The sequence below is a fragment of the Ambystoma mexicanum genome, chromosome 4p, assembly GCF_040938575.1.
Source record: "Ambystoma mexicanum isolate Mex_15411 chromosome 4p, UKY_AmexF1_1, whole genome shotgun sequence".
NCBI classification, from domain to species: domain Eukaryota; kingdom Metazoa; phylum Chordata; class Amphibia; order Caudata; family Ambystomatidae; genus Ambystoma; species Ambystoma mexicanum.
The window spans coordinates 162601470-162617864 of NC_090927.1; the positions used below are offsets into that span (position 1 = coordinate 162601470).

The following is a 16395-nucleotide window of genomic DNA, read 5'->3' on the forward strand; positions in this document are numbered from 1 at the left end:
ATGAGCCCTGATTGGGGATTGAGATGGAGGCTCAGGGCTACCATAAAGGAGAGACTCATGGGATTTGTGGGTTTATATTCTCTCCTTTTTTGTTTTATGCACTGTTTTGTTTTACAGCCCCAGCCTGTTGAAAAAAGAAAAAACTAAAAAAGTTTAAGATTTGAAAAGCTGTTGGAAGCAGTAAATAAAGAAGAAAAGCATAATGCTCGCTACCGGTCTTGACCTAGAATTTGATATAATTTCCTCAGAGATATCCTCACGAGAACCTTCCACAAAAGAAAGGAAATGTACAGAATGTCTTACAATGATGTCCCGTGTTGCATCTGTGTTTCAGATAGTGAACGTGGACTTTGGGACCGTAGCATACACGTTGACCTCGGGACATCACACCAGCCATGCAGTGACTGCCTTGAGCTTTCATCCAAAAAGTCGAAAAAGTCTGCTGGTTTCTGCAGGAGCAGATGGGATTGTATCAATATATGACATTGAATCTGAGATGAATGTTGCTTCTCTACCAGGTGTGTACTGCCCTTGTCTTGATTCTTGTTTGATTGCCATTTCAATATATACAATATAATTCTCTCACTACAGTTATATTAGATGATAATTATAGTGGTGTCTATGTAATTGCTAGTAAGAAGTCAATCAGGTAAAGGTATTGGGGGTCATTATTGGTTTGCCGGTAATCAGAGTGAGGGGAAGGCGTGTAGCAGCACATCGGCCAGGTCTGGGAGCGCTTTGACCTTGTTCTAGCACTTGAACTGTGGGATATAGGGGTAGAGGAGGACTTGAGCTTGGGGGGGGGGGGTAATCAGTGATGTGGGGAGAGAGAAAGGTATGGCAGGGTGGTCTGTCCAGATGGTTGGGGGGTGGAAGTGGAGATGTGGTCGGAAGAGCTGAAAATGGCATTGAGGGTGTTGACAGCAGTGTGCAAGGGTCCTTTGATATGCTGGGTGAGATTGAGTGCTTCTAGGCGGTCGACCAAGGGTAGCATCATGGAGTTGTTGGGCACGTCAAACCAGATATTCTAGTCTCCCAGTAGGGGGATTGCAGGGTGGTTAACAAAAGTGGCCGGTAGTGATTCGCATAGGCTGTTGGCGAAGTGTATGTTGTATCCAGGGGTCTTTAGATGAGTAGGAAGCTGTGTGAGAGAGTGTGCAGGAGAGAGAGACTTTGAATAGAAGGGATTCAGTTAGCTGTGCTGCGTTGTGTTTCAGTGATAGAGATGTGAGGGTTGTGGAGAATGGCTAGTCTGCCTCCTCTAGAAGGTCTGTTAAGGGTGATGAGTGAGTAGTCTGGTGGGAATGGTTTGTGGGCGATAGGCTTGAGGTCGTCTGAGAACCAGGTTTCCCTGATGAAAATAAGGTTGGGGTTCTCTAAGGTTGGGAAATCATAGATTCTGTGTCTGTTTTTGGCCACAGAGCGGGCATTGAAAAGGAGGCAGATGACTTTGTGAGCGGTAGTGGGGGCAGTGTTTTTCAAGGTGTCTGGGGTTGGCAGGGCTGGGATGGTCGTTGCTGGTAGGTTGGTGGTGGTGGCGGGGAGAGGTTCAATTGGGTAGGGCAGTTTGAACGGGCGGAGGTGGTCAGCACGATACTGTAATTGGATGCATAGAAGGTCGCTGGTGGTTTGGGACCGGGAAGAGAGAACGGGCAGTCGCAGGCCTTCGACAACATAGTCACGTGGAATGGGTGGTTCGGTTGGTAGCGAATGGAGAACTGGAGAATCTGCTGAAAATGATACAAATCTTTTAGTTTGCCACTTTTTCTAAGAATTGTTTCCCTCAGTTTTCCACATTTACTGTTCAACTTGATGAAAAAGGTAGAATGTTTTTTGTGGACTGCTGATACTGAAGAATAATTCAAGAATTGTCACCAGCCATCTTGATCTTACTACACATGCTGAAGTTGTTGCTTCAAGCACAGAAATTCATTAAAAATGCTATCACAGAGTGATAAAGGGATGCATGATTAAGGTTCAAGGAGATGACTGTGCTAGGGAGAGTTCTTCCGTCTGCTTCTGGTTAAGCCTTCAGATCTGCAAAAGAGGTGTTCAGCCCTCTTTTAAAGCCAAATGGACCACAAGGATTGGTGTAGGCTAAGCCTACTTTAATGAACCAATTCTGGGTCCACACCAACAATCTCCTGTTTGTGTGAGGTCATAAAGACCAACAAAGTCCAGTCTGTTGAAGATCAAATGGTCCCTCTGGTTAATGGAGCTCTTCTTGGTTCCTGATTTAATCAACAGGTCTCCCTTGAAGCTGCAGCAACACCAGACTTTCTGGCTCCGTCAATCCACATACTTGTACCTTCTAACTGGGGTCTCCCTGCTGGGATGACTGCTGTACACACGCAGCCCCAGACATGATATTTAACTGTCAATTGATACGGAGTGTGGGAACTGGCTTCAGGTTGAAACAGTGCATATGAAAGGGTGTTTGGGTTTCCCATCTCCTTTGTTTGCCTCTGCAGCCAGGCCCATGTTGGCCTGTTTGAATTAAACCCTGATTAGTATGCAAATGCTGCCACCAGCTACAGGGCTCCCCAACAGGACAGGGCGTATCCATGGAGCCTTTGCTAGTTAATTAGGCTGGACGTCCTGCAAGAAGCTGCAGACTTCTCCAGTCATGCGCTTAACATCGCAGTCGACATAGCGGACACGTGTTTTAAACAAATCCGTAACAGTATCGTACTATGGAGACCGGCATGGTTAAAATGCGCAGATTTCAGAGCAGATGTTCAATCAAAGGTACTAGACCTGCCTTTCGAGGGAAACCAACATTTTGGCCCCAAAATTGATGACGTCCTTAAAGCGATAAAAACAGAGACAGCGAGATTGCTTACCACCCTTACTGTGAGATGCACTTTTTGCTCCTTCCGAGGAACCTCAGGGTGGCCCCACAGTGACTAATTGAGGCAGAAAGGTATACCAGAGAGGAGCCTCCTATTCACTGACGTACTACCAGGGATATGGCTGGGCGTACCCATACGAACAAAAAGACTTACATGCAAGCTCCAAGAAAGCGACAGACAACATCCGCCTCTAGGGGCAGGCAGCAAAAACTAGCATGACTTCCATCGTCCCGGACATCCATGGTCGAGCTGCAGCAAATGGGGGGCAACTTGCAGTTCCTACAGCAGTGGCAACTGTTAACCAAAGACAAATGGGTCTTAGACATCAGACAAAACATCATAGAATTCCAAGGACCCCCGGCCCCCTCTGACGCCCGCAATATTTCAACACCAACCACACTTAAACATCTTAACAAGCGGAGTGTGGAAGTTGCTCATAAAAAAGGCAATGGAAAAAGTCCCACAACATCAGAGGGCAAGGGCAGCTACTCTAGATTTGTGGTAAAATAAACAGACGAATCATGGCAATCAATTCTGGAATCAGACAGTTTCAACAAATATGTCAAACAAAAGTTCAAAATGGTCACCTTGGCAGATGTCATAAAGTCTGTAAGGGACAGCGACTTCCTAGTGTCACTGGATCTCAAAGATGCATATTTTCACATTCACATTCGGAAAAGCCACAGAAAGTTTTCTAAGATTTGTCGTGAGATCAAATCAATATCAATTCAAAGTCCTCCCATTTGGTCTTCGCTCAGCCCCAAGAGCATTCACAAAATGCCTGGCCCTGAAAGACACGTCACTTAGTCATTGCAATATCATAAAATCAACAATCTTGAATATTTTACAAATGGTTATGACAATTAATTCAAAGTGATAATTATAATAGTGGTTCGGTTCCCTAACACAGAACCTTATATCTGGGTGTACAGTACTAGACATGAACATAAACACATTCATGAGGCTTGGGTGAAAGGCAAAGAAAAGAAATGAAAAAATGCAAACTCGGTGTGCGTCATTTTATTTCTGTAACTCCTATTCTCCAATAAAGTGTCTTATTTATCCTTTCTTTTTGGTTCAAGGAACTGATATAGACCTAGAATGCCTAGGTCCTTGGTTTTACAACTTGTCCTGGGATCTAGTGCAAAGATAGATAGGAGAGAGTAGTGAAGAAAATAAATTAATTGGTTGACATTATTCCTTTGTGTCAATTGAGGTCATTCATATACTCTGAATAGGGGCTATGTTCTATAAACATTTTCTCCAAGGCCTTTATTGGCACTGTGATGATTAGGGTTATTCTTCTACCCTAAATAAGAACTGTGCTGGGTAAATAAGTATTTTATCAGGGTCTTTTTTTCTTTTTTCTTTTTTTTTTCTTCAAAGCCAGCGTGGAAAGATCTGACTTCAAAAGATCTTGGTGTGGGAACAAGTCCAGATCAAAATGTTCCCTGTGGGCATCACGTTTCGGTGGTCTCTTAATACTTGATTTCTGCCTTCATCAGGACTCCGTATCGGGGACCATGTAGAAAAACACATGTAGCGTGTAAGTGGAGGGTACTTCATAGGGTACCTGGAAGTCCTAAGAACCTAGAGAGAGCTTGGTTCAACAAAACCTGTTTGTTCGCCGGTGTCGGACACCCTCTCGTGCTTCGGCTTTACAATAAATTCAGGCAAATCTTGTCAAGCCATCAAACACATTAGTGTTCCTTGGGGCACAGTTGAACACCACGAGAGCCGGGTACGTCCCTCGGTAGAGAAAGCAGTGTCAATACCCCATATAATTCTGAAATTCTACGTGGGCGCCAGAATGACAATCGGAACATTCATGCAACTACTGAAACCATGTCCTACATTCCCCTAAAACAACATTGCAGGTCCTCTTTTTAAATCTGCCTGCCTCTACTCTCCGTCCTCTACAACTCGTCCAGAACCGAACTGCAAGACTTGTCCTTGGTCTCAAGCCCTGGGATTGTATCTCTTCAGCCCTGAAATCTCTCCATTGGCTTCCAGTGGCTGCAAGGATCTAGTTCAAGACCCTTTGCATTGTCCACAAGACCTTCTGGGGCCTAGGACCTCCAACTCTCTCTTCATAAATATCTTCCTACTCGAGCTTTACGCTCCTCCACCTCCAACTCCTTGAGGGCCAGGCGCTTCGCCAAGCAACGAGTCAAGTGCAGAACTCTCTCTTCGGCTGGCGCCTCCCTCTGGAACAGCCTCCTAGTCTCTCTGCCTAGTTGCACACCTGCGCTGCCTCCTTGCAACCCTTGCACTTGAGTCTGTATCTGCAACCCTACTGTCCCTTTACCTGCACTTATCAGACACTTGTTGTCTGTACTTAACCCTTGCACTGCCACCCGCTGGCCGCACTACTTGATCCTGTGTCCTGCACTTGCCTTTCCTCCTATTCCCCTGGCACTTTCCCCCCTCCCTTCTCCCATGCACTTGCACAATCTCATATGTCACTAGGCCTTGTAAGATCGTTGTCTTTGTCCTTCCTTTGTTTCCCCTCCGTTGCCTCGTTGCACCTTGAAACACTTATGTATAGGCACGTTATAAATGTCATATCATAACCATGTACAACACTAGCGCTTATGTATTTATATAAGTGCACCAAGCCCATGGGCATATAGGTGCTGGTTACAATCAAGCAAAGGATGAAACATAGTATGATTACAGCAACACTCGAGAGCGCCCTTGACCTTGTGCCCCCCTGTTTTCGCACATAATACATTGTGGTCGTGTTGTCGTTGAACACTCTTACCACTTTGTTCTTCTGCACTGGCTGGAACGAGCAAAGGGCATGTGCTACTGCCTATATGAGTGAGACCGCTATAAGAGTTCCTAGCAGATCGGTGGTCCCAGCTAACAGGATCATGGAACGACAATTTGACAGTAACAAACGGTTTGCGGTGGTGGCTCACGCCATCTCACATTACAAAGAAAGTCCAATTCAGGGATCCACTGTTTCAAGAAAGCCTGATCACAGATGCCTCTCTGACAGGAGCGGGCACGCATGCAAACCAGCTATCAGTAAAGGGCTGTTGGTCCCTGCCGAGACCCAGCTTCACATCAACATCTAAGAAACTGAAGGCAGTAGCACATGCCCAGAGAAAGCGGCAGCGAAAGCCTCAAAACTGGCACACTTCATGGGTCGAATGACTGAGAAGGTGGGTAGCAGTGTGGGTGTTAGCTTGGCCTGAGTAGTAGCAGTAGTAGTAGTAGTAGAAGTATCATCATCCGCCCACTCAGAGAGGTGATCCGACTAGGTGGCCAGTAGATGGTAGACCAGGCATTCGAAAGAGGAGCGGGAATGATAGAGGCAGGAATCCACTTCGGTAAGATCAGGGCTACACCCCTACTGGAACGATTGGATCTGGGAACAGAGAGGATCTTGTAGCCATCAGGGAGGAGAGTGTCAAAGCTTGTGACAGAACTGGCCGTGAACCATGTCTCAGTGAGGTCAAGTTCTTCCAAGAGACGGCAGATGAGGAGAATTTGACAGCTGTTTGAGAGTTGGGAGTTGCGAGGTGGAGAAGGTTGCCATCCTTGAAAGACTTCGGAGGGCTACAAATCAGAGGTTCTCCCTGCGGAAGTATAGACTGACACCGAGGGTGGGCACATGAGGTAGGAGGAGAGGGCAAGGAAGCCAAGAAGGAGGAAGAGTGCGCCAGAGATGTGGCAGAGGGGGAGTCAAGAAAGCCGAAAAAGGGAGAGCGGAAGAGGTAAGAAACTTGATAAAGCATGGCAAGAGTCTATCAAAGAGGAGGTTGGCATGAGGGCCTTGGACCAAGACGGTGCCATTCAGGTAAACCTTAATTATGACCTTCTGGGAGTGGAAGGAAGCCGGGAGGGCCTGCCACCAGGTGCCACCATTAATGAGAGAGGAAGAGAAAGGAGAGAACACAGAGACCATACGAAGAGTCCATCGGTCTTGCGAAGGAACAACAAAGAGAATGTCGGTGAGGGTCTGTCTAGAGGAAGCGCTGGTGTAGATATCAGCGATAGGGTGGCCGTGGATTGGAGACCAGGATATCCTTTTTGAACTTCTTCCTACCAGACTTAGTGAGAAGGGTTGGATAGTCAATAGAAAAGCAGTTGGAGAAGATCGGAGAAATAGAGAGCACCATGGATGATGTGGAGGAGGGGAAAGGGGAGAGATGAGAGGGGTGTGGGTGTGAAGTGGGAGAAGAACGGAAGGGGTGGGGGGAATTGGGGAGAACACAGAGGGTGTGCAAGCAGAAGAGACGGAATGAGACAAGAACATGTGGTAAATAAACTGAACTAGATGGAAGGCTAGGGAGAGACCATAAAAGAACACAGGGCAGTATGATGAGCAACAACCAGGTTGGCAGAGCAACAAGAAACCAGATCAGTCAATGAAAGAGAACCTGGAGGAAGGAAGAGCACCACAGTACAAAAGACAACTCGCAGCAAAAAAACAGAACAGATGGCGGGAGAAGACGTAGAAGAGGGAACCAACAAAGCAGAACACAGAGCAGTACACAGAAAAAGCAGGATAGTTGACAAAGGAAACTTGAAGAAGGAAGAGAGCAGCAGTAACACAGAGCAATATGAGCAAAACAGAGCAGTTGATGAAGCAACCATAGAGGGGGAGAGCACAGCAGACAGAGCAAAACACCAAGGACAGGGAAGCGGCAGGGCGAGGTAAAGGGCCAGCAGTGGAGCAAGGACATTTGGGCGGGGGGAGGTGGACGGGCGTGGGTATTGGCAAACTGGAGAGTGAAGGACGCGAGGCAAACACGATTAAGGGATATCAAGGGGATGCGTGGGTAAGTTACGCGCAGTGCAACCAACCAAGGATGGCAGGAGCAAGGAACCAATGCAGTCGAGGATCGTGAGGGACCACGCAGGCTAGGACCTGCAGGCGCAAAAACGTGGCCAGGGATGGAGGAGGCACTGTAACACACGCAATCACAGGAATGCGAGGGACAGCATAGGCCAAGGATGCGTAGCTTGGGCAGACAGGGAAAGGACGTGGAGACACACGCGATCAAGGAATGCGAGGGGCTACACAAAATAGGGGGCACACCAAGGACATTGTGGGGAGGATGCACACATACTCATGGGAATGCGAGGGACCATTCAGGCAGAGCAAACCGACAGGGATGGAAGGGGCGCATAGACAGAGGCGATTGAAGAATGCAAGGCGCCACGTACGCCAGTACCGCGCAGTGCGTGCAAAGCCAATGATGGAAGTAGTGTGGACACACGTGCGTAAACTGAATGCGAGGGACCCTGCAGGGATAGGACCGGGAAAAGTGAGGGGGGGACAGGCTGGAAGGGGCGAGAGGGGAACTCAAGGAGGGGTTAGAGGGGACAATGCAGGTTGGGAGCAACTGGGAAGGGGTGCACACAGCAAGGGCAGCGGCCGGGGCAGAGGCGAAGGTGCAGGGGATGTGGTAGGGGAAAGGCTCAGGAGAAGAGCTAAGAAGCGCAATGCAAGCTAACTTTCCAAGTCCTTACCTGTGGCCGCAGACAGGAGGGTGATTCGTCCGCACTCACTGTCTGCGCTGCAGACCCCTTTTTCGCCAGACACCTGCATTGCTCAACACTGCAGCCTTGTCCAGTGAGGGCTTTGCCGCAGAGGGTCCGATACCCGGATTTTAAAGGCTCAGTAGCGTGGACATAATAAAAGTGTTACATGTTGTCGGGCAGCGTATCCTGCGATCCTGCGTTGCTCAAACGCATGACCTTTTATCTGCTATAAAACATCAGTAAAAAGTGGCCAAGTGATTAATAAATGTTAATATGCAAGTGACACAAGTGAAATTTCAAATCATTGACATTGTGCATAAACACCCACAAAGGGGTGATCGAGAAAAAAGATTGCTGGGCAAAGAAGCATTTTGGATTTACAATCTACAAAGCATTTTTCCCAAAGTCATGAATGAGGACCATGTTCATATTTTATGTAATTTAATATGGTAAGTGATAAACAGGCTGTTTAAATGTGGGGCTTAGAATTACAATACTTTGCCAGTGTTAATCATGGCAAATTGTACAAAAAGAACATGGCTGGCCCTCCTTGGAACAAAAGCCATCTACAGAAATGCTTTCCTCCGAACACGGAATTAGAGTTCATTAAGATGCACTCTCTTAATCGGTAGGGTGAAGCTCTTGTTGACCTAATGAACACTGTACTTAATTTGTTGTTGGAACATTTAAGGGTATACACTGAAGTGAATTCCTAGTAATTTTAAATCTGTATGGATAGGTTATTCAAAACGCATGTAGATTAAAACATGAGATCGATCACATTGGCTTTAGTAGTTCTATATAAAGGCTGTAATTGTGGAAAAATTAGGAGCAATGAACTGCATAATTTCCATTCAGATAGTAGTCCATCAAAAGAAAATGGTCATCGACTTATGTGTACATATGAGTTTTGTAGCCACTTGAGGGTGTGCTTGGGGGACTGAAATATGTAGTGGCAAGAGAATATTGCTTTGCCTATACACATTTGACATTTATTGAAATATTTGATCCGTACAATTAGCAAAATATTATACACAGTGGAGTGGTCATCACTATGGCAAATCGCCATATCATTCTGGTCACTTCTTTAATGTTGCATGGATCCATGACCAGTATTTATTTAAATGAGATGGTGAAAATAGAATCAGCTCGTACCTTGTTAGTCGAGCTGATGTGAGATGTTGAGTCTGCATTCTGTTTTAACAGAACGTCTATGGAGTGGGGGGTACACACCATGCCCTCACTTTGTTTTACTGATGCAGCTACAGCTCTCAAACATCTTGGCAAAGCGCATGCAACTGGGTCTAACATGGAGGAAAAATAGCCGCACAGCCTATTCTTTCCCCCATGTTCCTGTGTCAAAACAGCCAGTGCACATCCGTCTCTCTCATGCACATACAAAACAAAGGCCTTCTCGTAATTAGGTGTGCCCAAAACTGGCGCTGAACACAACACAGCTTTAGGTAAATCAAAAGCGTTCTAGCAATCCATATCTCACAGTAAAGGCAAAGAAATTACCTTCTTTGTCAGTGCCAACATAGGTTTTATCAACAATGAAACATTCGGAATCTATTGTCTACAATATGAAGCCATGCCAATTAAAGCCCTGACCTTGTATATTTGGAACAGACATATCAGAGATGCTTTGTATCCATTCAAGTGTCAGCTTTCTACCCTCCTTTGACAGAAGATAGCCCAGATAGACGACCTCCTGTCGACAATACTGGAATTTCTTCAACAAAGCCTTATGCCCATGCTCTGCTAAATGAATAAGCAGCAAAACGGTGCCCTCCTTGCAAGCATCTTCAGAATCAGCAACTAGAAGTAGATCAACCTATTGCAGCAACGTGCACATGGAAGGCAATTTAAGCACATCAAGCTGCGCTTTCAACGCTCTACTGTAGATACTTGGACTCAGTGTACCCTCGCGGGACATGTTTGAATGTGAACGAGCATCCCCCTAGGGTAAAAGCGAACAAATATCTGCTGTCAACATGCACAGGAATACTAAAGAAAGCGTTTTTCAAATTCGCAACACTAAAATGTGGTGCAAACTAGCCTCTAGACTGTATATTTCCACCTCTCGCTCCTCTTGCTATTTGCTGTAATATTTGCTGTAATAACACTCTAGTCTTCAAATCGCTCTTCTTCTTTTCCATTATCCCTTTCGCCGTATTAACTCTATTTCATAATACTGGTCCATGTGTAACACTTCAGATTGTGATTTCGCTTGCCCTGCACTCTCCGAAGTCATAATCTGTGATTGTATTTCAGGCAACAATCCACGCATAAACTTGTCAACAAACAACATCTTTCCTGGCTCCATACTTAAATCTTGACCACTAAATTCCGAAAATACTTGCTCAAATGTGTTAAAATATTATGTTGCACCCTCTGACTTCCCTTGCTTGCAAGCTGTAAACTTATCCCATATAATTCTCTTTTTAGGTACCAGAGTCTTTAATTTAGTCGCTATATTATTTGGCAATGTCAGTATCATCTGTGGCGGTCTCTCGCCAGCTTTCCTTTCCCCATCTGTAAAACGGGACATGTACAAACTGTGAGATATAATGTGCTGGAACAGTGGAAGCAGGTGTGTTTGCCTCTGCAGGACTCAACCATCGCCTGTAACACTTTCCTTTGCATCGCCAGAGTATACTGACTAAACGGGTCATGCACTTCAATGGGAGGAATTGAAACATCCAAAATCCATCTAAGAGCGTCTCTTGTGCAAATGCGCATTTATTCACTCATTGGTTTCAATGGAAGAAGAAATCGCTTCTGCACATATGAAGCCTGTCGTCCATTTTTATCCATTTCATCTTCATGCAAACGATCAAGCTCTTTTTTAAACATAAATGATTGTGCAACATGCTCACATACTTTTGCTGCAGAGTACCTTGAACGGGCAAGGAAATTCAAATCATGCAACCCCTGTGGGACATTTGTGTGTGTCAAATCACTCCATATTTCAGCTACATACATTCCTATCTGCTCTATCAATACCGTTTACTCAGGAATACCCCCATGATCAGACAACGCAGCCAAAGTAGCAATTCATCACCTTCTTCCATGTACGTCTCAGCTCATCTATGCAACTCTTTCTTTCTGTCATTAGGTATTGTGCTACAAGTCACTATTCTTGAATCAGCTCTCGCCCCATTAACCACTAGAGGTGGAGCAGAACCACCTGGCAAAGAGAGTTCATGCAAATCACGTTCCGTAGGCGGCAGAGGAAATGAGGCTGCCGACGCAAGCTGAACTATAGAAGCGGCAACTTTTGGCATGGGTGCAGGTGCAGGAGGAGGAACAAGAACTGGAGGAGGCGCATAAGGGGGCAGTGCAGTTGGGTCAGTACCTCGAACAGTCCTACGCTCATTCAACAGTTTGTTAATTAACTCATCTGATGCATGCAAATCCTGAGATATATATATTTTTTGCACACCTAGTTGAAAAGCCCTGTCCATACCTCTAATAGATTCTGACTGTTTCTGCTGATCATGTAACAATGCTTTCTCAGCATTCGTCAATTGTCTATGCGCATGCTTCTCTCTACATTTGAGTCGCTGCATAGCTTCCTTCCTCTAGTCTCTAACAGCATCAAATGCTGCAGGCCTAGCCTTTTTCCGCAATAATACAGATTCCAAATGTTCTAAGCGGGCAACCTCAAAACTGCCAAAGTCTGGCCACTGAATTTCGGGGACATGTCTGGTCTGTCTGTGCCAAATAGAATTGAATATGATGGCTCCCAGGCCGTACTTGCAATACATTTCATATGCTGGTGACCTTTCAGATGGCGACGGCTGACTATGTTCCAAAGATTGTCTTCCGCAGCGGAAAAATAGGGCAAAACAGGATGACAATTTCCCAAGCATATCAAAATCACTGTCTTACCTGGCTACGCTTGTATTTGCAAACACAACACTTGCTACCAAACAAATATCAGGACTTTTATGGATCAGGGCATGACTCGCCTGATTTCAACCAAAAAGGTCCAATGGACATCAATCGTCATGGCTGGCGCTTTCGTCAAACAAGCCTCGATACCGGGACCCTCGTCATGATGCACATTAAATCTGCCCAATGTCCAGGGATCAGGCGTGCAGTACTGCGGATGAATCGTGTTTTACTTTGCAGGGCGCACCATCACTCTCCGATCCCGGTCCGGTGGCCTCGTCTTCGTCCAAGCGATGTGGCATCAATCCTGAGGGTCCCTATTCGGCGCCATCTGAAAGATTAAAAATCAAGGCTTACTACCACATAATAGAAATACGCTGGTCACAAGGTCAAAGTTACAATTGTATTTTATTAACAAGCAGCTGCTCGGTTCTTAACACCTGACAATGTGTGGGAGCAGACACTGAGACGAGAGAGAGAACATCTCACACATACACATATTTATATGGTTTCTTCACAATCTCGGACATGTCATCCAACTCCCCTTCATGTGATGCATAGCTTTGGGGTTGGGACCAACTCACGTGACTGATTTATCCTTAGAGCATCATTGCCACACAATTTACAATTTTCGGTCTGAGAGCTGGGTGAACTCATATGTGGGGTCGACAGAACATGTTTTCTTAACAGAAGATACAAGGTAACATCCCTTGTTTTACTTGCCTATGTTATCTTCTGTTGTTTCTTGGGTCTAAGGTCAGTTAGTTCTAAAGCCACAAAAAAAAGGTTTTCTGCGGAGGAGCATGTTCAGCTCATTTTACTATTTGCACAGGAAAGGCACTGTTGGGACAGGATAGTACCTAAATCACTGATTAGCAGAGCTCTTGCTTATCTTCAAGGCCCTTCAGTGTAGGATAAACAATTCACTTTAGCAGCTTCAACATTTCTGTCTGTGTCAGTACCATAAAACATCATAAGGTAGACTTAAGTTCACACAGCGGCCTCTTTCCGCGTAAAGGCCGAAAACACATTATCTGAAAATCGAACAGAAAGTAGAAAATAATCAAGATGGCGGACAAAACAAAATGGCAGCGTAGTCAGCTTATTGAGGTTCATTCATTGCGATGTGAATGTGCTTAGGCCAACATTTACTATCAGGCGGTATTCGGGCAAATACGTTTTCACAATGGTAATGTAAATTTCAACTAAAGGCGGAGTGCAATCAGTTCCCCAAGATTTTACCTGCATGAGCCTCTCGTGCACCCTAGGGTTTGAACGCATCACCAATATTTAGCCGCCTAGCCCTGCATTGGGGCGGAGCCAGGACTGGGAAGCACTGCAGATCCTAGCCTGCGTAAACCATGGCGCTTAAAGAATTTACCATAGACCGGAAGATACTGTCTGATGGGGCCTTGACTGCACGTCACACTCAGACCGCAGTAGTAGTAGGGGGCCCCCTTTTTTTATCCATCAAAATATTGACAAGTGGGCACACCAACTGCTTCCAGTATTAGTCCTGCCTTGCTTTTGATAGGGTTTTTGATATAAAGTGTATATAAAAATGATTTAAAAAATGTATCGTGTTGATATAAAATGTATATTTGATATTTAAGTGGGTATAATTTATATCAGTTTGATATAAAGTGAACATACATTTTATATAAAAATGATGTAAACATTGGAGTAGCATGTTGTGGTGTTGCTTGGTCGACTATGGAGGGTGAAGTGAGCTCTGAAGACAGGCACTGTGAGCGTAGGGTTTTTCAGAGTCACGCAGCAATGGCATAGGAGTGGGTTTGGCCTTTAATGTTATAGGAAGTCTATATACATTTTATTGTTAGTATAGATCATAATGGTATAATTTGAAGGACACGGGCTAGAAAGCTAGTGAGTATAGTTGGATATAGATTTGATATACACTTAATATACACTTAATATACATTTTATATCAAATTATGTCAACAAATGTTAACTTTTTTTATATAAAATGTATAAATTCATGTCTGTGCAATGACTCCTTCTCCCCCATATTCCAGCCTCAGTAACAACTCCAAATACTGGATAAACTGTGCGCGCTTTGCTCTCGTAGCAACACCAAGGACTCAATCATAGAGGACAGGATGGGCTCTTTGTACAAATGTTTATTTTTAATGTAAAAATGTATACAAAATAATATATTTTTTATATATAATGCACATTTTGTATATAAAGTTGGACCAAAAAATTGATAACATCAAAGTTTATCAAAGATGTTTCATATCCTTTTGATATAAAAATGTATATCAATGTTAAATGAACCGGACATTGTCTATATAGAGTATAGATGAGGTTATAGAATTTTAGAAGATCAACAATGTCTAAAAATAACCCTCTAAAGTTGAGTTTGCGTCATCACCTAGTAACATTAAACTTGGATGTAGATTTTAAATGGAGGCTGGCAGTCCAAAATACAAATGACAGAGCGCAAAATGTGTGTCACAGAGTCATCTGTTTATTTTAAATAATGAAAGCGGTTTGTTTTATAAGTAAAGTGTCTTCACTAGAGTTAAACAAAAGTCTGCTGATCTGGACAGTATGTGCACACAGCACAGTGCTGCAGGGGCATGCTGTGTGTGTGTGTGTGTGCCAGAGAGAAAGAACAACACAGATCAGCTGTGAAACAGGGCCGCTGTGGAGAGGGGTTTTTATCTGTCAATCTAAAGAAATTTTCGCTGAGATCAGCAGAAAAGACAGATGACAGACCTGATGAGACCTGGTGAGCTGGGCGGAGCATATGAGGAGGGGTCCTGCAATACACAATATGATTATCTATGACTGGCTAGAGGGGACTAGGTAATTTTAGTTTCATTATAAAGGTTTATTTTTGCAAAGCAAGCAAGAAATATAATTATGTGTGTTGTTGATAAGAAAACTGTTCAGGAAGGGGTCGTGTTTTCAACTTTTTAAAATGGGGATTCTGACCGCACAGAACTATCTTTGCCTGGACTTGGGAATTCTGTCAGGATTCTGGGCCGGTGTCCCCCTGCTGTGCCACTAAATGACGAACATCGATTGTGAAGCTGCTAGGAAACCTGGTTATTTGGATTTAATTGAATTTGATTGCGTCTCTGGGAACTCCTGCAAGGCTTTTTGATTGAAAACAGACCTGGACTTTTTTTCATATCAACATTCAGAAAAAAAATATGATGTATGTACTTTCAAATTAAACAACCATCTATTTTATTTGCATGTTTAAAAATGTACAGTTTTTTTGTGGGCTCTCACTATTGAAGTATTGACAAAACATTTGTTTTAAAAGATGTTTGTAGAATTGTGTGATGCTGTATTTGACCGATATTGCACACTTCTTTTGAGGCAGGCTTTTAAAATATATTCTATTGTTTAAAAGGCAGTCAATGGCACTAGACTTTATTCTGTGAATGTACATATTGGCAAGGATAGTGTGAAGAGGTGTTTGTAAGTGTTTATGAAGTGTCACACAGTCAATCAGCACTTAAATATTAAAACTTGGGAAGTAGGAGGTCAACATTGTGGAGTGGGTAACATTCCTACCTTATACCCCTCTACAATTATTTAAGCCTATATATCTCTAAGTATACCAAACTGCCAAATGGGTTTAAGTAATGCTGCAAATGTAGGCCTTTCAAGTTTATAACCTTACACCCTGCAGAGATTACATTTTAGTATAAAATGTAATCTCCAGCGAGAAAGACCAGTTTATGGTATAGCACAAGGCAAATGAATGAGCGTGTCGTGTTTTATTTCCACCAAAAGTTATGGGCTTACTGCCAGGAAGTTGTCCACATTTGAAGATGAGCGTGTAATTTGTTCAGAGATGGGATCATTCAAATGACTCATCGTGAAACACCTATAAGGGGCAGGCTACACGTGTCATACGTCAATCTTTTTCAAAGTATCACGCTGGCTACTTGTATGCAGATCTGCAGACAACTATATTTAAAACCTGAAACAATCCCGCTGCTGCCTCATGATTCATATCATGGCCGGCAAAAAACGTTATTCTACATCGTCTGTTCAGTGGCTTTTATACATCTTGGAGATCGACAACATCTCTATACCACAAGCCCTAACTGACGGTGGTGAGAAACGTTACGGACAATATTGGTTGGATGGCTATGCAGTGGTT

The 16395-nt window shown here is 44.2% G+C and overlaps 1 protein-coding gene across 1 annotated transcript in view; it reads left to right on the plus strand.

The window, feature by feature from the left end:
- Window positions 1–16395, plus strand: part of LOC138453097 (small ribosomal subunit protein RACK1-like) — a 269185-nt gene that overhangs the window by 91879 nt on the left and 160911 nt on the right. Inside the window, exon 3 of the mRNA XM_069605613.1 lies at window positions 335–518. Coding sequence (XP_069461714.1) covers window positions 335–518 — 184 coding nt within the window. The remainder of the gene's footprint in view (window positions 1–334; window positions 519–16395) is intronic.